The 26856-nt window shown below is 34.8% G+C and overlaps 1 protein-coding gene across 1 annotated transcript in view; it reads right to left on the reverse strand.

The window, feature by feature from the left end:
• Positions 1-225: 225 nt before the first annotated feature.
• XPOT (exportin for tRNA) overlaps positions 226-26856 on the reverse strand; it is a 43140-nt gene continuing 16509 nt past the window's right edge. Inside the window, exons 9-25 of the mRNA XM_031940906.1 lie at positions 25852-26088; positions 24325-24363; positions 24110-24172; positions 22239-22363; positions 20968-21112; positions 20740-20859; positions 20315-20409; positions 19447-19516; positions 17696-17934; positions 15910-16195; positions 14070-14259; positions 9686-9802; positions 9404-9519; positions 8086-8133; positions 7079-7150; positions 6124-6180; positions 226-3869 (exon numbers count right to left, since the gene is read on the reverse strand). Coding sequence (XP_031796766.1) covers positions 3843-3869; positions 6124-6180; positions 7079-7150; positions 8086-8133; positions 9404-9519; positions 9686-9802; positions 14070-14259; positions 15910-16195; positions 17696-17934; positions 19447-19516; positions 20315-20409; positions 20740-20859; positions 20968-21112; positions 22239-22363; positions 24110-24172; positions 24325-24363; positions 25852-26088 — 2046 coding nt within the window. The 3' untranslated portion in view covers positions 226-3842. The remainder of the gene's footprint in view (positions 3870-6123; positions 6181-7078; positions 7151-8085; positions 8134-9403; positions 9520-9685; positions 9803-14069; positions 14260-15909; positions 16196-17695; positions 17935-19446; positions 19517-20314; positions 20410-20739; positions 20860-20967; positions 21113-22238; positions 22364-24109; positions 24173-24324; positions 24364-25851; positions 26089-26856) is intronic.

The raw sequence follows: 26856 nt of genomic DNA on the forward strand, positions 1-26856 counted from the left end.
GTGGTACCAGGATGAGGGGAGATGGACCTAAATGCAACGGGAGGTTTAACAAATCTTAGTCTGAGTCCACACCCATTCAGTGATTATGATTGGTTAACAATTATATTGGAAAAGTACTTAAAAACAAAAAAATTCAAGCTGCTACCTACAGTGCCATTAACATATCTATCTTTCTAGACTTTACATTATTCACTAGTCTTCATCCTAACCATTTTTAAAAAAATGTTGGAAATAAAAAGACCAAGGTAAAGCCTTATCAGTTAGCACTTTTTTACTTTTTACCAAACTTTAAACAACTTGACTCTATCGATAGCCTTTGATAATGATCTTTCATATAACTGTGAAACATAACTCAATACATATAACTCAATCTAGCTCTCTCAAATCTTATCCATACTACCCTCCCCCTAATTCAGATTTATGATTTCATTGGTACCAATACTGCTTCAAAAACTCCTTACACTTATGCAGACCAAGACAATACAAATATTGAGTTTGTCTAGTGTCTTGTTTAATCTAAATAAAATGTTTTCTTGATCTGCTAATCTTGTAAAAAAGCAAAGACTGACTTTTCATTACTTCCCAAGGGATTAAAATTGGAAGATCAAATCCTCTTTACATATGAGGAAATTTGGTCAGGCAGCAAGTATCATAACTCAGGTCACAAAACCAAGGAAATTGCAGTATCAAGACTAAATTCCAGTCCTGTGCTATTTCCCCCTTATTTGTACTAGAATATATATATATTACTCATCATTAGTCAATTCAGGTTACTTCTGAGTGACAGATACAGCTTTACTGGAAGTACTCACAGACAATAATCTTGGATGTTACCAGAGATCCAGGCTCACTGATCCACCTTGACTAAAGCTTTTCTAGAACAATATGAGGTCATATAGCCCAATCCTCTCCTTTCATAAAGGAGGGAACTGAGATCTAAAAAAGTGTGACTTATCCAAGGCTACACAGCTTAGGGAGGAATGGAAGCAAACATAAACCCCAAGCTCTTTCTAGTGGCCTGACTTGGAAGCTGCCAGGAATCCACAAAGCTGAGCCCAAGTTCCCACCCTTCCCCACCATGATTCTGAGCAGAAGTAGAATTATTCAGTTTTCCAAAACAGAGAGCAAGTTGCCTAAATAACAATTTCTTAAATTGTATCTTATGAGTACTAAGCATAAGGTCAATGTCTCATTTGACCTTTTATGACAGTCAGTCATATTTCCTGAAGAAAAGGACTCTTGGGGGGAAAGGGAGGGAGGAAGGATGTTCAAGTAAATCCAGGGTTACACAAAGAGCCCCTTAAAAAAAAACCTTATTCGGTTTACACTTCCTGGCTGCCCTGGGTCTTCTTTCTTTACTGTCCCTATGCTCACTAAGCTCATTAAGCTTCCATAAATTTACTAATTGTCTTTATGCTGATGGACTCCCAGAACTCCATTTCCAGCCATAGTTTCTTTTCTTTTCCCAAAATCCAATCTCCACGACAACTAAACCAGACAGCCTGTAGACATTGCAAATTCAATGTGTCAATGTGTCCAATATCAAGTTCATTATCTTTTCCCCTCAACTCACAACTTTCCTATTTGTGGCAAGGTGGTTATCATCCTTCCAGTTACTCAAATTCACAGCAATGGTGTCATCCTCAGTTTCTATATCGACTTGGAATCCATCCCTTTCTGTTTTCACTTCATTACCACTCATTTTGAGGTCTTCCTCATCTCTCACCTACATTATTCTTGTTAGTCATTTTTTTCAGTTTGGTCTGACTCTTCATGACCTAATTTGATGTTTTCTTGGCAGAGATAGAGTGATTTGCCATTTCTTTATTCAGTTCATTTTACAGATGAGGAAACTTGAGGCAAACAGGGTCAAGTTGACTTGCCCAGGTCACACAGCCAGTGTGTGAATTTAAAACCAGTAAAATTAATTTGACTTCAGACATAATAATCTATCACTGCCTGCATTTGTTAACATCCTTAATTTTCTTCAAGGTTCAGTTTGTGTTATCTTCTATGAAGCCTTTTTGGATGCACCCCCTTCACACTGTGTCTCTACCTATTATATATATGAAGGCAGGAACTATTTTTGTCTCATATGCCCAGTGCCAGGTATACAGCCTGGCAAAGAATGTACCTGGGTGATTATCTGGAGCTTAATCTATACTCAATTCTTCTATATTAATTCTATATTAATCTATATTCAATTCTTCCAAGATTACAAAAATCAACTCAACAACCAAAATCAGCTCAATGCATCTGAGCTTTCTTTCAGCACCCTGGGATATATTTGTTTTGGTAGAGTGATGTGATTTAAATTTAGAGCTCCTGCCCCAAATGCTAACATTTTGCTTAGACATCCTCTTGACATTCTGAAGAAAGGAAAAGCAGAGGTACTTAGTTGGGGGCTGGGGATGTGAAACAGTCCACACTTGTGAACACAATTGCTTCTTTCCCTTCCTGACTTCATCCCCTGTTCTTCCCACTCATACAAAAAACCACAAGTCTGACATGAGAAGCAGAAAGTTCTGGTACAAATGATGGAAGAAGAGTGGGAGAAATGACACAAAAATGTGAAGGCTGAGAGTTTTAATTTTGGATGGCTGTGATCATTCATTTCAGGGTAATTGAAGGAGGTTTGGTTGAAAAGATTGCCATGTGGGGGGGAAAAATGCTTCTTGTATTTCTTGGATCATTGCTCCCTTGAAGACATATGAACAAAATGAAAATGCCAGCGTGGCCTACCTTGACCAAAATCCTATGCCAAAAAAGATGGAGCTAAATTAAAATAGGGTTAGCTTTACAAATAAAATTTAGAAAAACCTGTAGTGCTTAAAATTTTGCCAAATAGATATACATATATGTATAAATATACATAATATACATAAATATACATAAATTTTTGGGAAAAGAATTCCTAAGTATGGAGGGACACTAATTCCAAGAGTTCACATCTACAAAACCACTTTATAGTTTATTGCTTTCCTCAAAACAACCCTACCTTTTGAGGTTGATAGTAAAAAATCATCCTAACTGACAGGTTTAAGTTGCACCATTAAGAGCAGATGGCAGGAACAGAGCCAAGATCTGAACCCATACCTGGATACTAAGACTGGAGTCTTTCCCCACAAATCACCATCTCTTTCTCCCCCTTCCTTCCTGCTAACATTATGAATATTTTGGGAAAAATATGGCTAATATAAAGTATGAACAATGACGTAAAAGAAAAACTTGGCTGAATTCACTACATAAAATTTATTTTTTTTATATAAAAATGTATAACCAGCACCTACTTTTAAATCAATTAATTTATGAAATCACTGTGTTCTGTAGGAAACACATGTTAGCATTAAAACAGCTTAAAGAAATGTCATGGCTATCTACAAAAAAATCAGTTTTGATTTTTTTCTTCCACATTTTAATATTGGCATACATGAGGGAAAATTAAATTGTGTTGAACGTGTTATAGTCGATAATTCTTTTTAGAATATACATTGCTTAATCACTGCTATGGTCTTTAAAGACTTCAATTAAATTTCAAATAAAAAATAAAAGAGACCATGACAGCTTTGCTGTAATTTTTACAGCAATTTTTTTTTTTTCTATACAACAATCTCTGAGTAGGCATGCAGGTCAACTTATTCATGTTGTTCCATACCTGTATTTAAGCCAACTCAGTCATCTCATTTTTTACAGAAAAATGCTAAAATACATATTGCAATAAGCACAAAGCAACTTTAAAAAGATCCACCAGTATTAATGGCACAAAAAAAATACCATTTGTATAAATTATTAACTGGAGTTCTTGATCATGGAAATTGGTACAAGGATTTCCAGTGTGATCCTTAGGGCTTTGCTCTCTGAAAGAACACCTGTTAAAAAAAAAAAACAAAAAACAAAGTATTAGTATAATGCCTTATAAGGTTAAGGGGTGGTCCTCTGGAACTGGTATCAGACACATCAAAGAGAAACAAATAAGCTTTTTCTAAAACTCACTCACTGATTGACCAATGGAATCAAGTCTTTCCTCTGTATATTTAGAAACTCAAAAATCAAAACTTAACATAATTCTATAGATAAAGTAACCAATAATATTACTTATTGCTGCTTACCTGAGAACACAAACAAGTAAAAAAATAGATCATGTGAATAGGATCTGGAATAGATAGCAGTTTTTCCTTTTAGGAATGCAGAAGTTGAAAGTGACACAGATTGTTCTCAAGATAGCTATCTTTTGCTCCCTCTCCAGCAGCTTGTCTGTCACTTAACTTTTCCTACAAGTGCTATAAGTTCTGAGCAGTAAAATCAAGTAAGGTCAAAACCAACCAAAATTGGCCAGCACTCTCCCAACTACTTATCATGGGGCAAAATGCCAACAATTAATGGCATAATCATCACTCAACAAGTATTTCTGAGTGCTCTGCTCGCTACTAAATTCAAAACAAAACAAAAACAACTGCTAAAAAAACAGGAAGGTTTGCGGGATTTACAGTCTGGTTATATTTACTATACTGCAGTGTTGGTGAAGTGCCAAATGAGTGATGCAAATTAACTGTTCTTGGAGCCCAGCAGTAGAAGACTATTTGGGATGAGAATGGTGTGGCAAAATCTCAGAGGTGGTAATTTGCCTGAATCCTGAAGGATAGACAGAACAAATGTGGGGAAGGAACAGCATACAAGACACAATGCCATAAACACTGCAATTGTATTCGGCAAACAGTGAAGAAAAGTGTCCTGTTATAAGGACAATACACAACACCTCTGTGAAACAGGTAATGGGCATGTAGGTGGTGCTAAGTTAACATGCCCGACCCTCCAATATACCTCTACCTTCACATATAAAGCAAACACAGCCCAGCTGGCTCAGAGTGAGCCCCTAACCCAAAGGACCCAATTTACAAATGGTGCAGGCCCTCACTAAGGGAACCATCAGTTTGGAAAGCTGAGCAAATAAATGTCCCTTCAGCTCTATGAGAACTCAAGGCTAAGAGCCATCTTAATAGAGGAGGGACCATATCCCTGATTCTTAAGGAACAAGAGTCCTCTCAACATTTCCTTAACTCTCAGACACAGTTAGGAATTTAAAAAAAAAAAAACAAAAAAACAAGAGAAAGGATGGTCTAATCTAAAACACCAAGTACCACTCAACTTGAATGTTTATGAAAGCTTCCCAAGGTGTGATTGCAATTTTGCAAACCAGAACTCGGCACCCTCACCTTCTTCCTGAGTAGTCAGGGCTAACTTGTCTCCCTTAAAGGTAATGTGGGTTGTCCTTGAGAAGCACCCCTTAAAAGGCCTGTGCACAGGGCTGTTCTAGCCTTGTTCAATCCACTAGAGCCTAGAAGTCCTTGGCTGGCCTTAGCCTTCAAAAACCGAGTCATCTCCACATCAAAAAGACTTTAGTGGAAATAGAACATTTAGAATGGAAGATACTGCTTTACTTTCATGCTGGAAAAAAATTTACAACAGATCACCAAATAAAAAACATAATGGCCAGCTTTTAGGACCCTTCCAATCCACAAAGTTTTAGTATTTGTATCAATGTAAAAAGGATGAATAGTAGATTTCAACCAAAAAATATACAGGTATGTATGTTCACTTTGTACCATATCATAAGGAAAAAGGTTTTCCACATAGGATTAACATAAAACTTCGTTTACCTGCCTTCTTATATTCTTTTACCTGCCTTCTTATATTCCTAATTCTTTCCTCTAAATCTAATTAGGTGAAGTCTTTTACCCTTACCTGATGCTTTTCTCTCAACTCTTTGCCTTGACATACTGTTGAATACATGTGATAGGGTGGTCAATAGAAAACTGCAATCCTGAACTACCACTTTAACAAAATTATGTTTTGAAAAAAAATTTTAATACAAATTCTACGTTTTCTTTCTTCTTCCATTTCTGCTACATGTGTAAGTCAATAGATTTTAACCAAAAAAGGTACAAGACAGTCTAACAAACACATATCACAGAATAAGGATCTTCAAGACCCATTTTTAAGTGGAGGATGGTTATTTAAGCAGGAAATTTTAAAAATGTCTCCTATAAATCGTTTTTCTTTTTGGTCTTAAACATGTTTTCATTATAGGGCTACACAAAATATTCAATATCTTTAAAAACTTACCTTTAAGTAATTTTTAAACACTTTAGCATCAGGCTGCTGAAGGGCTTGACAGAATTCCTAAGGGGAAAATGAAACTTCTGTGAGTACCATAATAAAATTCAAGAAGACTCACTTGTAGAAACTGTATCCAGGACCCAAATTCACCTCTAAATGTAGCGAATCTAGCATTGTTGCCTTTTGCCAAATGTTATGCAACAAACATTTCAATTTAATCATTCACATTTCATGGGAATTCAGTTCTAAAGTAACTTCAAAAAGTTGCTTTAAATTCTAAATAGTATAGTTTCATGGTAAGATGTGCCCTTTATTGACCTGGGGTGGGGACAGGGGTAGGGGAACTGCTACAAAAGCTTTTCTCTTATCAAACCTCAGGAACAAGAACCAAGCAGCTCAAAATTTGCCCCTTTCTAGCAACAGCTGAGACCTACAGGAGACAGATCAGGAAGGCACAGGAAAAGGAACAATGACTAGGAAAAGGTGGGGACCTCAAGGCCTGATACTCAGCATAAAAGGGAGTCCTGAATCTACCAAGCCAAGCTTACCCTGGGCTAAGAAATGAAGCTTGGACAAAGTCAAATGTTAAATGAAAACAGAATGACCAACTAAATGCGCCCTAACACATGTTCACATTTTTCTGTAATTGCAAAAAGTCCTAACATAAGACCTTAGCTTCACTAACATTTAAAAAAAGATTCCTGCTGACTGATGTTATTTCATTTTCTCTTGACAAATGGTTTGGTAGTGATGAAAATTAATTTTATATGTTTAGCAATTAACGAATGGCTCTAACTACCCAGCCTGTATCCTCTAAAGGATAGAAATTTTAAAATAAAAATTTTAGAAATCTAGTAAAAAATGCTTACATATTAACTTTCACTTTTCTAAATCAAAGTGTGAACTGATAAAAATATTTTTGTTTCCATAGTTAAATTAAAAAATAGAGAAGATCTTTTACCTGTATTATTTCAGGAGCTACCTGTAGAGAAGGGAGGTATTCTTGCTGAAGATACTGAATACATTCTGGGCCCTGAAAATTTAATCAAATGTAAATACAACCAAACTAGAACCAGAATTAAACTGTTGTTTAGACAATTGAACTTTTTTTCCCCTGAGGCAATTGGGGTTAAATAACTTGCCCAGGGTCACACAGCTTGTAAGTGTTAAGTGAGACCAGATTTGAACTCAGGTCCTTCTGACTTCAAAGATGGTGCTCTATCTACTGTGCTGCCCCAACAATTGTATTTTTAAACATAAAAACAAACCAAAAGAACCCACTTTTATAAATTAGGGGAAAAATTACTACTGTTCTAGAATAAATCTTGTTGAATTTTTTTTTTTTATCTACTGCTGTTATTGTGCCAATCGTGGTATCTACAGTAACTAGATATCAAGGAATATCAATAGCAATAATATATTGTCAGCAGCATTAAGAGTGCTTTGTATTATCACCTATCAATGAACAATCACAAAATAATGGAATCTTAACTAAATGGAATTTCAGCCAAACCTTCAAATCTGAAGCCCAGACAGATTTAATGACTTTCTCCAATCAACTATTGAATTTTAGAGTGAAGATTTATAAATAGTTATTTACAGAGCATTTTTCTCCCACCTATCTCTGAAATATGTATTATTAGTGAGCACTGTTCTCAAGTCACAATAATGATCACACTTGATGCAAATGACTTTGTTTTTGATCATTCTTGATGTTCATTGTATTAAGATACCACTAAATTCCAAATGGCTGCTTGTTGTTTGAGATATATAGCTCCCTCGAGATAATGAGAACATTTTTTGTGGTTACTTTCTTTTCCCCAAGAAATCACTAACATTAAATTGCTCAATTATCCCTTTAAAAGGGTTTGGTACAAAACACATTAGATTCATTATAATTAAAAGTTCTTATCTTTATGTAGATAAATATCTAAATATAATATGGAAAAAAAAATATGGAAAAGTTACCCTTTTGAGATGAATTGTTTTTAGAGTAACTGCACACTCAGATAAAGCCTGTGGAAAAAGAAAAGCCTAGTTAATCGCTGCTTAATCTCTAATTGCACAAGAAATTGGATACTTCCCTTTTCTTTGTCTCTCCAGTATTCACACTTAGATTGAAAGAAGGGAATTAAGTATGAAAGTATGAAAAAATAAGGCCAAAAAAAAAAAAAAAAAAAAAAAAAAAAGTAGGAAGGTAGAGCAAAGATAGGAGGTGAAGCTGAATGGACTACTCCTAGAATAATTTCATCCTTTCTCAAATTGTAAGGAATTTTTTAAAAGTACATCCATGAAAACATCACAAGATTGTGCAACAATCAACTATGATAGATCTGTTTTTCTTAATGACTCAGTAATCCATGGCAATCCCAGTACACTTTGGATGGAAAACACCATCCACATTCAGAGAGGTATTATGGAGACTAAATGTAAATCAACATATGCTATGTTAACTTTTTTTCCTTCTAGTTTTTCCTCCCTCATGGTTTTCCCCTTTTGTTCTTATTTTTCTCTCGATTGATAAGGAAATATGCAAAAATGAACGTACATATATAACAGAAAAAAAAGTTTTACATGTAACTGGGGAAGATAAAAATTTCAATAAATTAAAGTATATCCATGCTAGCTTCAACACACAACAAAAAAAGTTCCTTGAAGTTTCTGAAATAATGTACATGTTAGAAAATTGACCAACTTCAAATACCATGAAAATGTATTTTTGCGATTTTAGGCTAAGTTAAAGGAAACAGTGAAGAGAGCTGGCCAAGAAAATCTGGCTTCAAATGCAGCCTCTGATACCATAAATTATTAACTAGCTTTTTGATAAGAACTGCTAGGAAAGACTATGGGGACTGAATGTAGATCACAATATGGTATTTTCACTGTTTTTGTTGTTTGCTTGCTTGTTTTTTTCTTCTCTTTTGATCTGACTTTTCTTGTTCAGTATGATAAATATGGAAATATGGTTAGAAGAATTACACATATTTAATCTATATTAGATTACTTGCTGTCTAGGGGAGGGAGAAAAACGTGGAACACGTTTTGAAAGGATGAATGTTGAAAACTTATCTTTGCGTGTATTTTTTAAAAAAAGATGGTATTTTAGGCACATTATATTGTTCTTTTCATCACTATAGAAAACTGAATCATGAGTTAGTGAAATAAATGAATTTTTAGTAACACAAAAGTTAGAGTCGACATGTTTTTAAAATGAACCGAAACTGAATTAAAAAAAATAAGCTAACATGGATCAGTATGATTTAAACAAAGATTTCTAGGTGCTTACCAAAACTGTCTGGGCATCTGCCAAGTCAAAAGTTTGTTTTAAAGGTGCCAAGAAACATGCAGGAACAATGTGTTTGTAGACAAAATCAGCAAATCCTACTGGTCCATCTTTGCCCCCTATAAAGAGAATACAAATTTTCATTTGGATAAAAAAAAAAAATTATGAATGTATCAGGTAAAAAGTGCCAACTTATGGTATATGCCAAGACTAAGGGGTTCTAATGCCCCCCAAATTTAGAAATCCAAATTTAGGAGACCAAAACCAGATAGCCACTTTTCTTACCCCAGAGGTCCACAAGCTTTGAGAGGATGATAAAACATGTTTTCTGGGCAATAGGATCTGGATATTCTACTGCACCTTGAATGACAGTCACCAATACTCGTTCAACATTCTCTGCACCTGAACAGGTAGAAATAAATTTTTCAGTGTGGTTTCAAGAGAATTACAAAAATATTTTTTTAAAAAGCTACTATTTCAGATATAACTCAAAACCCAAAATTTCCTGCAAATTAAGACAACTCTGAGATACCATTACACACCTGTCAGAATGGCCAAGATGAAAGGAAAAGATAACAAATGTTGGAGGGGCTGTGGGAAAACCGGGACACTGATTCACTATTGGTGGAACAACATCCAACCATTCTGGAGAGCAATTTGGAACTATGCTCAAAAAGTTATCAAACTGCATATCCTTTCATCCAGCAGTGTTTCTACTGAGCTTATATCCCAAAGAGAACTTAAAGGAAGGAAAAGGAACCCACATGTGCAAATATATTTGCGGCAGCCCTTTTTGTAGTGGCTAGAAACTGGAAAATGAGTGGATGCCCATCAATGGAAGAATAGTTTAATAAATTATGGTATATGAATGCTGTGGAATATTATTTTGTAAGAAATGACCAGCAGGATGATTTTAGAGAGGCCTGGAGAGACTTACATGAACTGAGGCCAAGTCAAATGAGTAGAACCAGGAGATTATAGATGGCAACAACAAGGCTATACAATGATTAATTCTGATGGACATGGCTCTCTTCAACAATGAGAGCATTCAAACCAGTTCCACTTGTGGAAGAGAATCAGCTACACCCAGCAAAAGAACTATGAGAAACATAGCATTCTCACTCTGTTGTTATTTGCTTGTATTTTTTCTTTTCCTTCCTTCTTGATCTGATTTTTCTTGTTCAGCAAGATAACTATACACACACACACACACACATATATTGGATTTAACATGTATTTCAACATGTTTAACATGTATTGGACTATCTGCCAGCTAGGGGAGGGGGTGAGGGGAAGATAGGGAAAATTTGGAATAAAAGGTTTGCAAGGTTCAATGTTGGAAAAATTACCCATGCATATGCTTTGCAAATAAATACTTAAAATGTTCCAGTCTCAAAACAAAACAAAAAAAAAAAAACAAAAAAAAAAACTTCACTTTTTTCACTATGTAATATTAGGTACATTAATATGATGTGCATACTTAGCAAAGGTTCTTAACCCCCCCCCCAAAAGAAGTCATAATAGATAGACCCTTGTGTATACACACACACACACACACACACACACTCACACTCTTGTCTCTATCTCTCTGCTTCTCTGGCTCTCTTCTCTCTTTCTCTCTCTCTCTCTCTCTCTCCCCTCCCCCCTCCCTCCTTTCTTTTTCCCTCTCCCCAGAGTCTGGATTTCAGCTTGGGTCTATAGACTATCCTCTGCCCCAGCTGGATTTCAGTAAAAGTACAAAAATCACCAATTTCTAGATATAATTAATAGTTTTTTAACATTCTTTCCCTTCAAACTGGCTAAAACAAAATTTAAGAAATTAAATTTCTATTGGTTCCTTTTCAAAAAGTTGGCTGAGGAAGTAAGATTCTGTTTAGGAAATTCTGTTAACAAAAAGAGTATCTTCTTTGAGAACCATGATGGAACCAAAAACAGAGAAACCATTCTCTGCTAGGGGAGATTTCCAATTCTTTAAAAATTGTTCAAAGAATTCTATACAGGTTCTTCTAAGCTGTTCTTTATGAGCATCCACACCAGGAACAGTCAGACACACTAGCCCACTCAGTGGTCCTCCAACAGGACATCTTGTAGATAGGTTCAACTCAAAACATCCAAAGAAGTTCATTTCTCTTTGCCCTGAACCCTTCTTCCCTATATCCCTTGTTGGGCTGCCACCAGCCTCAGTTGAAGCTCACACAGGAGATCTTGCAGCCTCCTCACTGCCTCCCACCCTTAAGCAGGTGAGTAGGCTTGCCTCCCCCTCTTCTTTGGCACAGAGTGACACCCCTGTAATATAAGTGCTCTGGTGGCTCTGCCAGCTTCAAGTTTCTCCTCCATTCAGCCACCAAAGGCCAGTTGTGAGCACTTAACACCCCTGCCCCATCCTCACTATTTCCCCCATACCGTTCACAGGCTTTCCCTCTTGCCTCCAAGATTAATTACAACAATGTTGTTTGAGCTTCAGAGCCCTCCCTAATAAAACTCTCTGGACTTTTTACACGGGACCTTTTCAATCCTCCACCCTAGGCTCCAGGCATTCTCTCTGGCTATCCCCCATGCCAGGAATGCTCTTCTCCACTCCAACTAATGACTCCCCCAGCTTCCTTTAAGTCAAAACGCAAACCTCACCTTCTATGGCCAGTGGGCCCCTATTTTGCTTCATTCCAGGGCTTTCCCTCTGTCAACTATCTCTCTTTCATCCTCTCTATAGCTTGGGTATATTTCTGTTTCCATGCTGTCTCCCCCATGAGCCTGTAAGCTCCCTACAGTACAAGGCCTGGCTCCTGCCTCTTTTCTATGTCACCAAGACTTAGTGCATGTGTCTGGCATATAGTAGGTCCTTAATAAGTTGTGCCAATTTATTGGACTCCCTACTCTATTCTAATAAGTATGAATCAATCTGAGAGGTTTGCAGAGGTGATGATAAGCTTGGTATGTCAGGTTTCAGAGCTGTGAGCTAAGGATTTCTAAATTCTCATAGGAAGCCTATTCCCTTAGTATTTTCCTTTGTCATGTAACCAAGCACAGCATAGAAATGACTCAATGACCAACCACAGCATAGAAGAGGTGACTCAAAGCCCAATTTTTGTTTCTCCAGACAATTCTCTCTTGTCCAATGTGAGGTGACTGTTTTATAACCACTCAATCAGCAAAGTCACCCCATGCTTCAACCAGTCCAAGAATCCCATATTTATATACCATTTCTAGCTGAAGGACCATTTTTTGCCCTGTGAAGCAAGATCAACCAATGGGATTCTGCACTTTGTATATCTTCTTTAGAATGTTCAGGTATAAAATCTACTATTAAACCTTATAAAAATAAGGCCATGGTGGAAGGAGGCATCTCAGATTATGAAGATTTGAGGTTCCACTTCATTAGAGGGGAACACAGAGTTCCAGTGGCTCAGAGCTCTGTTTTTCTTGTAGGTTGGGCATTTTAAATCCCATACAGCATTTGTTTAACATGCCCAACTCCCTTATGGTCAAAGAAGAACTAGAGAACATTATGAAATACAAAATGAATAATTTTGATTACATTAAATTAAAAAGATTTTTTACAGAACCAATGCAGTCAAGATTAAATGGGAAGCAAAAAAATTGAGAAAAAAATTTTACAACTAGTGTTTCTGTTATGGCCTCATTTCTAAAATGTATAGAGAACTGACTCAAAATTTATATGTAATTCCCCAACTGACAAATGGTCAAAGGCACACACCATTTTCAGAATTAAAACCATTTCTAGTCATACTAAAAAATGTTGTAAATATTAGAGAAATGCAAATTAAGACAATTCTTGAAGTACTATTTCACACCTCTCAGGTGGGCTAAGATGACAGGAAATGAAAATGATGAATGTTTGGAAGAGTTGTGGGGAAAACTGGAACACTAATACATTGTTGGAGCTGTGGATGGATCCAAAAATTCTGGAGAGCAATCTGGAACTATGCCCAAAGGGCTATTATTTGATTCAGCAGTGTTTCTACTGGGCCTATATCACAAAGAGATCATAAAAGGAAGACTCACATGTGCAAGTGTTTGTAACAGCCCTTTTTGTAGTGGCAAATAACTGGAGATTGAATGGGGAATGACTGAATAAGTTATGATATATGAATGTAATGCAATATATTATTGTTGTATAAGAAATGTAGAGGAGGCTCATTTCAGAAAAGCCTGGAAAGACTTGCATTAATTGATGCTAAGTGAAGTGAGTAGAATGAAAAGAACATTGTATATAGCCACAAGATTATGTGGTGATCAATTGTGATGTCTTTTTAACAATGACCCTATTCAGAACAATTTCAATAGACAATTTTACAGATGGCTATTTCAATAGTCATCTATATCCATAAAAGACTATACGGAATGAATGTGGATCAAAGCATAATATTTTCAGTTTTTGTTGTTTATTTTTCCTTTCACTTTTTGGTATGATTTTTCTTGTGCAGCATGACAAATTTGGAAATGTTTGAAAGAACTGCTCATATCTAACCTATATTGGATTGCTTGCTGTCTATGGGAGGATGTAGAAAGGAGAGAGGGAGAAAATTTTTAAATACAAGATTTTGCATGTATTTGGAAAAAATTAAAAGCTATTAAAAATGCTCAACTCCCCCACTAAAAAAAGATTAAAAAAAACAAACAGAAAACAAAAAAAATTGTTCTTTCTCACCCTGATTTGCTATAACTTCACTCATTCCACTGCCTGTAACTGTCTGCAGGAAAGCGAAGTAACTCCTCCTCAACATCTGTTTTTCCAAAGCGGCAGATTGGTCATTTTCTTCTGCGGGGCGAAGCAATACTTCAAAAATGGCATGAAGTAAGGGCATGAACATTTGCTGTAAAAATGGTGACACCTGTGCCTGGGGAAGAGAAACAAAGATCCTTATTTTGGAACAGCAAGCCTTGAGCACCAAGACTGACCTTCCTTCACCTTCAGTTAAAAGGAAAAAAAAAAAAAAACAACAACAACAACAAAAACAAAAAACAAACAACTTCATTACTCAGGAACTGGACAATGTGATGTGACATACACTAGGAAGTGCAAGATTTCAAGATCATTAGGAGAGGAGTAGCTGGAGGGGTGGACATTTACTTTTCTAGGAGCAGTGATCCAGAGCTCAAGCATGACAGGTCAGAAGCCAGGTACAGTGGGTCACACAAGGCAGCCACCCCTTAGAACAGGAGGGCCCCCAAAAAAGATTCTGGGGGGGGGGGGTGTAAGAAGGGTAGATGAAATATTTTCCCACTTTCAAGTTTACTCAGCACTATTAATATTTTCTTCATCACTTCTTAAGAATAGACAATCAATAACATAATTTTTTCAAGCCCTGTAATGTAGGGTTGACCCATGCAAATGCTCACATGGAAAATTTAACAATCAGCTTAAGCCCCTATGAGCAGTCTCCAGTACAGTATTAGGTCAAATGGTCTAGATGACAAGGCTGTTAGAGAACAGGAGCCTTCATGAATGCAGAAGGAGCTTACTGGGACAGGAAAAGAAGATAATGAGATAAGCTGGGCCTGGGAATACTGGGCTATATAATCAGACACACCAAGGCCCCAAGGAAGGATTCATCCCTGAAGGAGAACTAGTGATCCATGACATTCCTGAACCAGGTAGTCAAAAGCAATATTTGTGTGCATCCACATGTATACTAACCATTCCCTAAAGCTTTATTTCCTTCTTGAAACAACAAATTCTGCCTCACTTAACATTAATTCATGCTGAACTATCAGAGCATTAGCTAGTGACAGTTAAAAAATTTCTTCACTTTGCTGTGTCAGGATTCAGGCTTTTTAATCAACTGAGGGATTCCCCTGTCCAATTATACGTCTGCTTACTAAAAAATGACATTCAAAATATTAGATTTTTAAAATATTATTAAGAAACAGCATCAAGCTTCTATACATAAAGCCAAAACAAATCTTTTTGAAGACACAATTTATCTTTGTGAAGGACAATGACTCATGAATACAAACTTTAGAATTCCTATAAAAATAAATTATTTACTGAACATCATAATCTCAAAGAATTTAAAATGCCTGGTTCTACTGGCAATTTAATAGTATATTTCTGTTATACTATCGATCTCTATTCTTCAAGGAACATGATGGGCTGGGTCACTCTGGAGGCAATAGGTTGCTTTTCACACAACTCAGCTCTAGATTGTAGCATTACTTTCAAGTTTTTTATGCTTCACTAGGTGGGTACAACAACTATGGAGAAGCTGTGATCACTGCCTACAATCTAATCCAACCATGGAAGGAGCAGTTCATAGGCACGTAACTGTTTGTATACCACTTAGCTCCAAACTCTCTACTGAAAACATATTTCCCTTGAAATCTGAGGAATCCAGTTTTTCACTAAGAAAAAAGTGAGTAACATTTGGCTGTAACAATGAGGGGAAGGTGGAATGCAGAAAAAGGGGTGCCATTTTCATTACAATGAGCAAAACAAAGCACAGGACAGAAGAAGCCTGAAGCTGGGGAGATATCGGACAAATCCTTACTTTGAATTTAGCTGTAATCTGATTGATGAGAGGAATGAATTCCTGAAGGTCTTTAGCTTCACAGTCTTTAAGCATGTGTTCTGAGGCAGAAGGGATGAAGGGAAGAACCTCTTCCTCCAAACAAATGATCATTCGATGAAGAAAAGTGCGCACACCACTTCTGAGAATCTCCTTCTGTAAAGGACAGCTGAGGGCTGGCAGAAATGTCTGTAAACAGTCCAAATAAACCTCAGAACAGCCACACTGTTTCACAGTCTGTTTGTTGCTGAAAGCTTTACTTGTTCGGCTGTGTAAATAAAATTGAAAATTTCATTGAAACTTCTTCATTAATGTTACATATTAGCATCCAGATTAGAAAATGGAAAAGGCTGTCAATATAATTTGCTCTAGTTGCTTGAGGTCTTGGGAAGGGAGGGGGAAGTAAGGAAGAAAAATTTAGAACAGTCTTACAAAAATGAATGTTGATGACAAATATGGAAATATGTTTAAAAGGACTGTACATGTCTAACTGCTATCAGATTGCTTGCTACAAAATTTAGAACACAACCTTTTACAAAAATGAATGTTGCAAACTATTTACATCTATTTGGAAAAATGAAATATTATGTCTAACCTATGAAATACATGTCTAACCTTTATTGGACTGCTTGCTGTCTATGGGAGGAAGTAGAAGGGAGAGAGGGAGAAAAAAAGTAAAATTTAAAAATTTAAAATGTGCTCTACTTAAACCAAGAAAAAACTATACCACTATTTTGGTAGAACAATTATTTCTAGTAAGTATCAAACACTTAAGCACTACTCAGGCAACCAGATTCAAATATAACAAATATTTAACAAAACAAAAATACACATTAATTATATATTACAGTGTTAATGTGTATCTTTCTCCAAGTCAATATGTGCCTGCAGGAACCCTTGTCAATGTTACAGGGGCTCCTGTTCCCATCTGAGTCTGTAATTACTAATTAACTGCATTTTTTTATTTTAGGATTAGGATTTATGGGCTATATTCCAATACAAATATGTATGGCAATGTAATACACCTGAAAAATGTGAAATATACTGAATGTTCCTTTTTGATGAAAAGGATGTTAAAATATATTGGTAAGAAAGTATAAAGACCACAGAAAAAATACTTAGAACTATGGATCAACAGGTTGTATGTCTCAATTTCCTTGAAAATGATAAGCTCAACTGATAATACAATTTTCTAGTCAATATGGAATTTTTTAATCAAAAGCTGTAATGCATGTGGTTTCTAAATATCTCTGTACCTTTGATAATTTCCAGATTTATATTCACTTGTAGATATGTTATCATGGGGATTCCTATCAGGTATGAGTTGGAATGGTACAAGATTTCTTTCACTGCTCTAATTTTATGACTTATGTTTCCCTTCTTGAATTAGTAGCAATCACTGTTCTCTTGCAAAAGGAGGACACTGTGAGAACAATGATCCAGTATTCAAATGACTTAACATAAAGAAGTCCTTAAATAAGTATCAAGACCCCCTCGTTTATCAGTGTTAAGGATAGACATAAGGTTTCAAAATCTCCAAATCTGCAGGCTTTAGTGACCCCCAAAGGATTAATAAAAGCCTAATCATAAAGTTTAAGGAGTCTGAATAAAATAACTTAGCATTATTTTTGGATTCCACTAAATAATTTTTTAATTTGCAAAACTAGACCTACTCTCACAAGAGCAAATGGTTACTGCTTATTTCATTTCTTAAGAATTTTTATTGATGTAATTCTTTATTAAAAAAAAAAAAATTATTTATACTCACCTGGCAAACCCAACAGCATGATTGAGACAGTCTGCTAGGGCTGCCTGCCTTTCTTCATCTTGTGCCAGCATCAATTTTTCTAACAAAATTTTAAACTTTTCCATTAATGGAGTCAACAGATTCCTCATTAAAGCCTGTTTTCTTTCTGCTGGGTAGTCACTATTCACAATTAGCACTCCTGCGGTCTCATAAATAAAAAGCTGATCATCACTGCTCAGCAAAGACTGGTAACCATTTTCCTAGAACAAGATTTATTTTCTTTAATGAAGTTCTAGTTCCTTCCATTTGCTCATAAAAATAAGATGAGCAACAACCACAGAATGAGTCAGAAAAGAACAACCAATTTCCAAAAACTGATCTGAATAAGTTATTCAGAAAACATTTAAAAGTCCATTTATGCATAGCTATTTTAAATAGTTGCATTATACAAAGTATAAACGAATTGTTATAAATCAAAAAACCTTTAAATTCTGTTGAATGGGGTAAGGAGTGAGGGTGGGATGACAGGAGGCACCTGGACAAGGTTACTAATATGTTTTATTTGTAAAAACTTTTTGTAGTTATGTTTACGGATTGATAAAGGTTAAGATGACATAAGTGTTTTTTGAAAAACAAATTCAAGTGTGAATTTGAAACAAATCTTATTCAAATGCTAAAAATTAGGGTTTTCAGAACTTAGTTTTTAAGTATTAAAATAGAAAAATTACATTTGCAAGCATTTCTAATATTACAAAAAACCCAAATTATAAGCCAATTTCTCCATAAGATAACTTTAATATATATTTACTTAAGAGATATTTTCACAGGCTAATTTGTTCATTTGAGTGGCCAGTTTTCACAAAACTTGGACAAAAAAACTTCCAAGTGTCATTAGATAACAAGAAAAGATAACATAAATCCAATCTTTAAAAATCATAGTATTGACACTAAAAATTGGCTCTGCTTGCCTTGAAATTATGAAATATACCTATTTTACATGTCTCTTTCCAAAATATATCTCTTATATAAAATGAAATGCCAAATTATTTAAAAACATCTTTGTCAATAAACAAAGACAAACTAAATGTTGAGTCAGGAATTTCTTGGGTAAATGTAAATCATTATAAATACTTGTCTAAAAACATCTAATAGTTTTTCTACTAGAGTTCTCATCAGTATGCAACCTGTAGTTGCAATCAGTACATCAACCAGAGAGAACTGCCAAGGAACTTTAAGGAAATGGAAATAAACTCTTGTGGTGTATTTTAAGAGATAAATGAAGGGGGAAATAAAAAAGAACAGGTGAATTTGTCAACTGATAACAGTAAGTTCAAACTTTCCTGAAAAGTTTGCCTGGAAGAGTAAAGATGCCCAATTGTGTTTAATGAGCCTTTGCTATAAAGTGAAATTTTTATTAAGCTAGAAGAATTAAAGTTGACATCTTTTGATGGAAAGATAATAAAGCAGGATTAAATACATCTGGAAAAGATTTAATTTAACCAGACGTTCTTACCTAATTGTCATTAATCATGACAAGTCTTACTGCTCCTTGAATTTCCCACTTACACTGACAGTGACCCAAATGCAGTAATCACTGAAAATGACTGCCAGGAAGAGCTCTGTACAAAGCAGTGTACTTTCTATCATTAACACTTATGAAATTAATTGTTAATTATCAGTATCAAAAGGTTTTGGGTTCTTTATATTTGCTACTTTTATGCTCCTAAAGGCCCATGTGTGAAAAACCTATCAGCAGAAGAACTGATACTTACAGGTGGAGAAAGCTCCAACAGGTCTTGTATTCTATTCAAAATGTCCTCAATGAAAGCATTCATTTGTTTACTGAATAAAATGTTGGGGGGGGAAAAAGAGAAAGATTTTAAATAAAATGCCTGTAAGCCCAGGGAAATAAGCAGAACAACCTTTCAATAAGCGAGTCCCAAGACTATATGTACAAGTAGTTCCAATTAATGGGGGAAAATGCTAAACCTTGCTAATCTAAACTTGCTGTACTTAAAATTTTTTGTCAAAATAGGATCCATAATCGTATAAAGTCAATAATAAGAATTCCCAACCACACATAGATGGATTGGAGTAATTCAGAACACTGAATAAACCAGCTCTTTTTCAGACCAAAGTAAACCCCGCCCATGTGATTCAAAGCAGCAAATGAGATTTATGGTTTAATTAGTGATTGGTATGGTTGTACATGTATAACATATATTAAATTGCTTGCTGTCTTAGGGAGGAAAAGGGAGAAAAATTTGGAATTCAAAATGTTATTGAAAACTATCTTTACATGTAATGGGAAAAAAATAAAATACTATTAATTAGTGATTGGCAGTTTAGATGGGAACAGAAACTGCACAGAAAGGAAAGATATTTTTAAAAAGGAAACAAATAGTAGTTAATGTGCATGAAAGAACATAACATGGAACACAATCACAAGAAATATTTCTTTCAGTAAACGGCGAATATTTGTTTCAAGGAATAAGTTCAAGTAAAATTTAGATCAAACTATCATCATTTTGGGAAAAAATTTAAACAGCTATTTCAAACTCATATTAAACAAAATCTTCCAATTAAATGCTTAAGAAAAATAAGTCAAACCCCAGGAGCAACTAAATAGTTTCTACTTACTTGAGGGACTTGACAAATCTGGAGAAGAGATAAGCAGTTCTGCTCCGTACTTTTGGACTAGAATGGCGCAGACCTCTCTGGTCTAAGAATGCCATCTAAAAGGGAAAACCAAAGTGCTTTTACATTTTTTCATGCTTTTGCACGACATGTACTTTCTAATCTCTGCATCGTTCTTATGATTTATTGCAAAATATTAATTCCTGGCAGACAGGCCCTAATCTATCCAAGTTCTTCTATACAAAAGCTAGAAACAAAATATTACTGAGAAAATAAATAGATAAAAGTTACTTTAAGTTACAAAAACAAAAAAAAAAAAAAAAAAATCACAGCTTTATGCAAAATAGATGAAAACAATCTGCTCTGAGAAAAGTTAAAAAGCACAGAGAGCACCAATACAGTAACAAATATAGAATTAATGTACTTACTAGAACACAAGGAATGTGTTGGGGTTCAACGGCAAAAAACTTTTCATATCGGACTATGGTTTCAAAAAACTCTAATGTCACTGATGTATGTTGATAGGCACTGACACCAGATGTTACCAACTGCAGTGGGGGGAAAATGAGAAACTAGTTAAAGAATACCATTACTTCCTAGGGAATTCATGTGTTATTTAAAAAAATAAACTCTACAATCATTACTCAAATACTCACGGTTCGTATCATATCTTGCAAAGCAGTAGCTTTTGAAACATCACCTGAGAAGTGGGCACCATGAGAAACTGGTAGAGCTTCTGCCAACATATATAGCAATCTTATTGCTACTTCGACTTCCATAAACCTTGTAGCTTGCCAATTCCTGACAAAAACAGATAAGGTATCAATGTGATATACATAAATATTCAAGTCACCAATTCCACAGTTGCAGATCCCAATGTCTTAAAAAATATAAGGTAGTAATGAAATGCACTTTTTATTACTTAAGGCAGTCTTTACCAGGAATTACCAGGAAACTATAACAACTTATTGGGATTAAAGGAGCAAACAAAAAAACCTGACTCAAGTATTCAAGTTTATGTTTAAAATAAATGCTATATGGGGCAGCTGGATGGTGCAGTGGATAGCACCAGCCCTGAAGTCAGCAGGTCCTGAGTTCTAATCTGACCTCAAGACACTTAGCACTTCCTGGCTGTGTGACCCTGGGCAAGTGGGCAAGTCACTTAACCCCAACTGCCTCAGCAAAAAAAAAAAAAAAAAAAAAATGCTATAATTACATTTCTCTTCAATTTGAAATGTTTTGAGGACAATTACGTAAAAATATTCATTGCTGCTTGCAAATGACACCATTTATACATGACCATTTGATATATTTTACATTCTATTTTTCCTAATAGATCAGGTTTTTTAATAACAATAGCACATATAAAAGCACTAGAAATGTTGGTCACTTTTACATAACCAAATAGAGACATCCAAGAAACAAGAAATAAAATCTCCCATGGTTAACAATGGAGGTTTTAATGAGCAGCTATATTTGAAATAAGGAACACACTAAGTGGAATACTAGAAAAGTCAAAGAAAGTGATGTTTTCTATGGCCTGTGGTGAAGGCTTTGGCACAGAACATATGACATTTGTCCAGGATGTCCACGCTCAGGAGAATCCAAATTGTGGAACAAAACTCAAAGCAGATAAAGAATAAAAGGCCTCAAGTGCTACATTAACTGGCTTATGTATGGCTATCATCAGGTCAGCTGATGAGCAGTGGAGTGGACTTCAAATCCAGAGATTTCTGACTCTTAAGGCAAGGATCCTTTCCACCATGATGCTGCCTCATTATTTGTGCCTCAGGCTCTACTTCCTCTTATGCTCTTAGATTGATGTCAATCCCAAACCAATTCTAGCCCAAACTAAATTAAAATTAATACTTCAAACTTTAAAAACACACTTTAAGCTTTTAAACTGAAGTTACACAAAAAAACTTACTGTAGCGTAGTGCTAAAAACTCTACGAACAGAAGCCAGCAATAACTCTGGTGAGACTTGAGCAAGCCGATCCAACAATAATTTCAGTTGTTTTCTATATTCTACAAACATAGCTTCATCTTCACCCTGAAATAATTTTTAAATGTTCATTAGGGAGACTGGTCTGTAATTTTCTTTCTTTGTTTTGGCTCTTGCTGGTTTAGGTATCAGTACCATATTTGTGACATAGAAGGAATTTGGCAGTACTTTTTTGTCTATTTTTCAAAATAGTTTACATAATATTTAAATGCTTGGTAGAATCACTTGTAAATCCATCTGGCCCTGAAGATTTTTTTTAATGGCTTATTCAATTTCTTTTCCTAAAATGTGACTATTTAAATAATTTATTTCCTCTTCTGTTAATCTGGGCAAATTTATATTTTGTAAATATTCATCTTTTTGGTTAGTTTGTTGGTTTTGCTGCCATACAGTTGGGCAAAATAGCTCCTAATTATTACTTTAATTTCTTTTTTATTGGTGTTAAGTTCATCCTTTTCATTTTTGATGTTTTTCCCTTTCCTTTTTTCTAATCAAATTAACCAAAGGTTTATACTATTTTGTTTTCATTAAAAAAAAAAAAACAAAAAAACACCTCTAGTTTTATTAGTTCAATAGTTTACATGACTCAAAAAAAGATAAAAAGGGAGTATTTCAGATAGAGGGGACAGTACAGTGGATTACAGAGAAATTGTTTAGTCCTGTTTTTATGTAATACAGAATAGGCAAAGGGAGTGCTGAAAAGGTAGCCTAGAGTCATATGAGAGTATTTCTATTTTAGAAGCATTAAGGAATCAGTGATAATGGTTAGTGAGAAGTGGTATGGTCAAACCCATACCTTACAAGTTCTTTGGGTAGACGACTGGAGGATGGTTAGGAGAAGGGAGAAACAAGTAAATCATCTGCATCCAGTAACATTGCAATAATCCAGACAATGTCAGACAAAATGTGCCAAGGACCTGAACTAAGTCGATGGCTATTTGAAGAGAGATAAGGGAATAGATATGGAAGAGATTATGAAGGCAAGAGTTGAAAAGAGATTGGATATATGAAGGAAGAACAAAAAAGAATGAATTCAAGGTTATGAAACTATTGCTCTGACATTATAAAATATAAAAATTATAAAATATAAATTTCATTCATTAGAAAAATCTAGTTCCTCCTCTTACTAGCCCAAGAAGTCCTAAAAAAAAAAAAAAAAAAAAAAAAAATCTCAATTTGTTTAAAATTACTTTGGGACCTTCAAATTTGATCAAGCACATCAATTCTAGCCTTTATTCAAAATTCTTATAGGGACCAATCAGGCTACCTCATTTGGAAATATATGATTGAGGAGTAGACCATTACTTCAGAGAAACAAGACTCCAAAGATAAATAAACCTAAGGGATCTTCACCCTGCTTACAACAATATGAATAGAACATTCAATGTGACCAAAACTACAATGGACTTCTCCCCTTCCCATTTGGATCCAGCCCTTAAGCCCATTAATATTAGAGCAGTTGGATCTACATTGCTTAAGGCTGAAGACAAAAAACCTACCAACCAAAACATTACATTATTTAAGCTCCAAAGGGATTAATTGAGTGGTTCACCAAGTGTAAAAGTTAAATCGCCAGTGAAAATGTTGATGCATATAAAAATACTAAAAATAAAATTTTTTGACTAAACGGTTTTATATTCAAATTTCTTCAAATTAACAGGTGAAACAAATCTCTCACATGCCTTTTCAAGAACTCAAATACTAATAAAACTTAAATCTATGGTAATATTAAACAAATAAAAGAGACACAACCAAGTTCCTACATAATATATTCCAAAGATATAAAAAACTCACCTCATTTTCAAAGTTATATTCTTCATCATATGTCAATTTTTTCATAACGGCCAACATGATTGCCTATAACAAAGAAATTTCTTTAAGCTTCATGTTAATTACTTACACATTAAGAATTACATGTTTTATGTATTATTCCAGACTTTTATACAATTAACATTCCATTATCAATTTACAATAATACTCAATAAAGGGAGAAATTTTCTTGGTCTTACCTCTACATTAGCTTTTTGTTGATCAGAGAGCACTGTGAGCTAGTAAAAAAAAAAAAAAAAAGTAGTAAATCCAACTTATATTTATGAAGATCATATCACTTTTCCAGGAAATTTATTTGCTTACTAATTTTTACTAATTTTAGTTTTATTTTTATTTCATTTTCATCTGACTACATGTTGGTAAATTTTCCTTTAATGAAAGAGACTATACTTTCTTTCTACTGGTAAGCAGTCTTCATGAATTTCTATAGCCCAAATTCAACATGGAAGCCACTTTTCTCATGAGAAATATACAGCTAGGCCAATTCTCAAAACACTGACAGAGTTAACTGCCAGGCCACAGTAGATGTCTTTTTGGTTTAGCACAACCTATTAACTCTGAGTTACAATGACTTTTTAATATTTAATAAGGTTTAGGGCCATATCTCCCCTCAGCAATATGCTGAAATAGTACTGAAACAGACTTCTAGTTAAAAAGTTTGAAGTAAATCTAATATACATAAATACTACATAAAACAAGAATGTTACATGACTACTATTTGGCTGGAAAGATCTCAACATCATCCCTGAGATGATGAAAACACACAATGAAATGAATGTGAAAACACACAACGGCCTTCAATTCTACCACGTCAGGGAAATCTCTTCACTTTGGACATCTGGTCTACCTGCGGAACTTGATGTCTTTCTGATATTTTGAAGATGCCTAAGCCAGCCAGGTTTATATTCTTGACTCCATCCTGGACCCGACATCTTTCTGATTAGCTGACTTCTCTTAAAATCTCTATTTTGAAGATGCCTAAGCCAGCCAGGTTTATATTCTTGACTCCATCCTGGACCCAACTTGGACTTTCTCTAACATCCATGTCCCCAAAATCTCTTCAACCTGGACTTCTACTATAAGAACTGTCCCTTCCTCTGTGATTACTGGATTTTCTGTACTATAAATGGACTTCTTTTCCTGGAAAGAACTCTCCATCCATGTAACCTCATCCTCTGACTGTTCCTGATCATTTTAAGGACTCTGAAGAGATCCACATCTTGTTTTTCATGCTGTGCTTTTAATACAATGCTCCCTCCTTTCCCTAAACTGTGTGCTGTCCTCCTCCATTAGAATATAAGTTTCTTGAAGGGAGAGACTTTCTGTTTATTTTTGTGTTCCCAAAGCTTAGTAGCATGCCTGACACATAATAAGCATTTGATAAGTGCTTACTGACTTGGTCTACAAAATTTAAGAATATTGGAACTGAAATTCTCCCTTAGAGACCATTCTACGTCAAGCTCTGTAAATTATTTTTGAGGGCATATGAAATTGACATGTCTATGGCAGAACAAAGTTAAAAAAAAAAAATGAAAGAAAAAACACATCCATGAGATCACAGACTGAAGAATTAATCTGGTTATAGGAATTCAAATAAGCCATGTTTTATAAGATCCTATCACGAGACATTAACATTCCAAAGTCTAAAATTAAATATGATAATTACTTTGGCACAGAATTATTTCTGAAACTTACTATCATCTTACCTGTTTCAAAATGTGAAGGTAATCATAACAAAATCCAATAATGTTAGAGGAGATATCATCATCCTCATGAATTAGTAGCTGTAACATTAGAGCCACTTTTGTTTCAATAGCCTGTAGTGCCTCTTGAGCATTTTTCATATCCCCATTCTTAATCAGTTTAGTCCAGCTGACTATCAATGACTGCCCCATTCCATTTACTAGCTTAGAAAATCTGGCTAAGAAGTCCACATCTTCTTCCTGAAAGCAATTTATATAACACCATTAGCTTATTGTATATAATTGAAAGCCACACCAATACAAAAATTATCTTAAACAGTACCAGTTTTTTTAAAAACATATTGCTTTAAAAATTAAGTAGAAATTTCTTTCAGGGGATAAATGTTATTAACAAATTAGCTTCTAGTATCTATATCACATTTGATGCTAGAAACATGAATACATACACACGCGCGCACACACACACACACACACACACATTATATATATATGGGGGAGAGAAAGATGTGTTCTAAAAAATTTCTAGCTTTTTCTCTATTCATTAATGTTCTGTTTTCATCATTTGAGGTCATTTTTATGAGTGGGCATTAATTATTCAGTTACTAGAAAAAACAAGAGCATTAAATGTCAGGAGAAATAATTGGTGTGAGAAGCATAAGAAATAACTGTAGGATTAAAGTCGTTAAACATTATCTCATAAAGCTCTTAATACACAAAAACTTTTGAGTCTCTAGGAAAAACTTAAGTTACAAAAAATTACTATTTTGTCATTAGTATTTCTGATTTAGGGCATTACAATTCTATAATTTCTTAAAAGCAATGAATGGATCCTATTAATTTAACACAAATGGCACTGAGTCACCAATTCAAAAGTGAATTAAAAACATCTTTCAAGAATTAAAAACAATCTTCAAGAACAGAGCTGATTTTTTTTTTTTTTTTTTTTTTTTGGTGAGGCAAGTGGGGGTTAAGTGACTTGCACAGGATCACACAGCTAGCAAGTGTTTA

Source organism: Sarcophilus harrisii, chromosome 5, assembly GCF_902635505.1.
Source record: "Sarcophilus harrisii chromosome 5, mSarHar1.11, whole genome shotgun sequence".
NCBI lineage: Eukaryota > Metazoa > Chordata > Mammalia > Dasyuromorphia > Dasyuridae > Sarcophilus > Sarcophilus harrisii.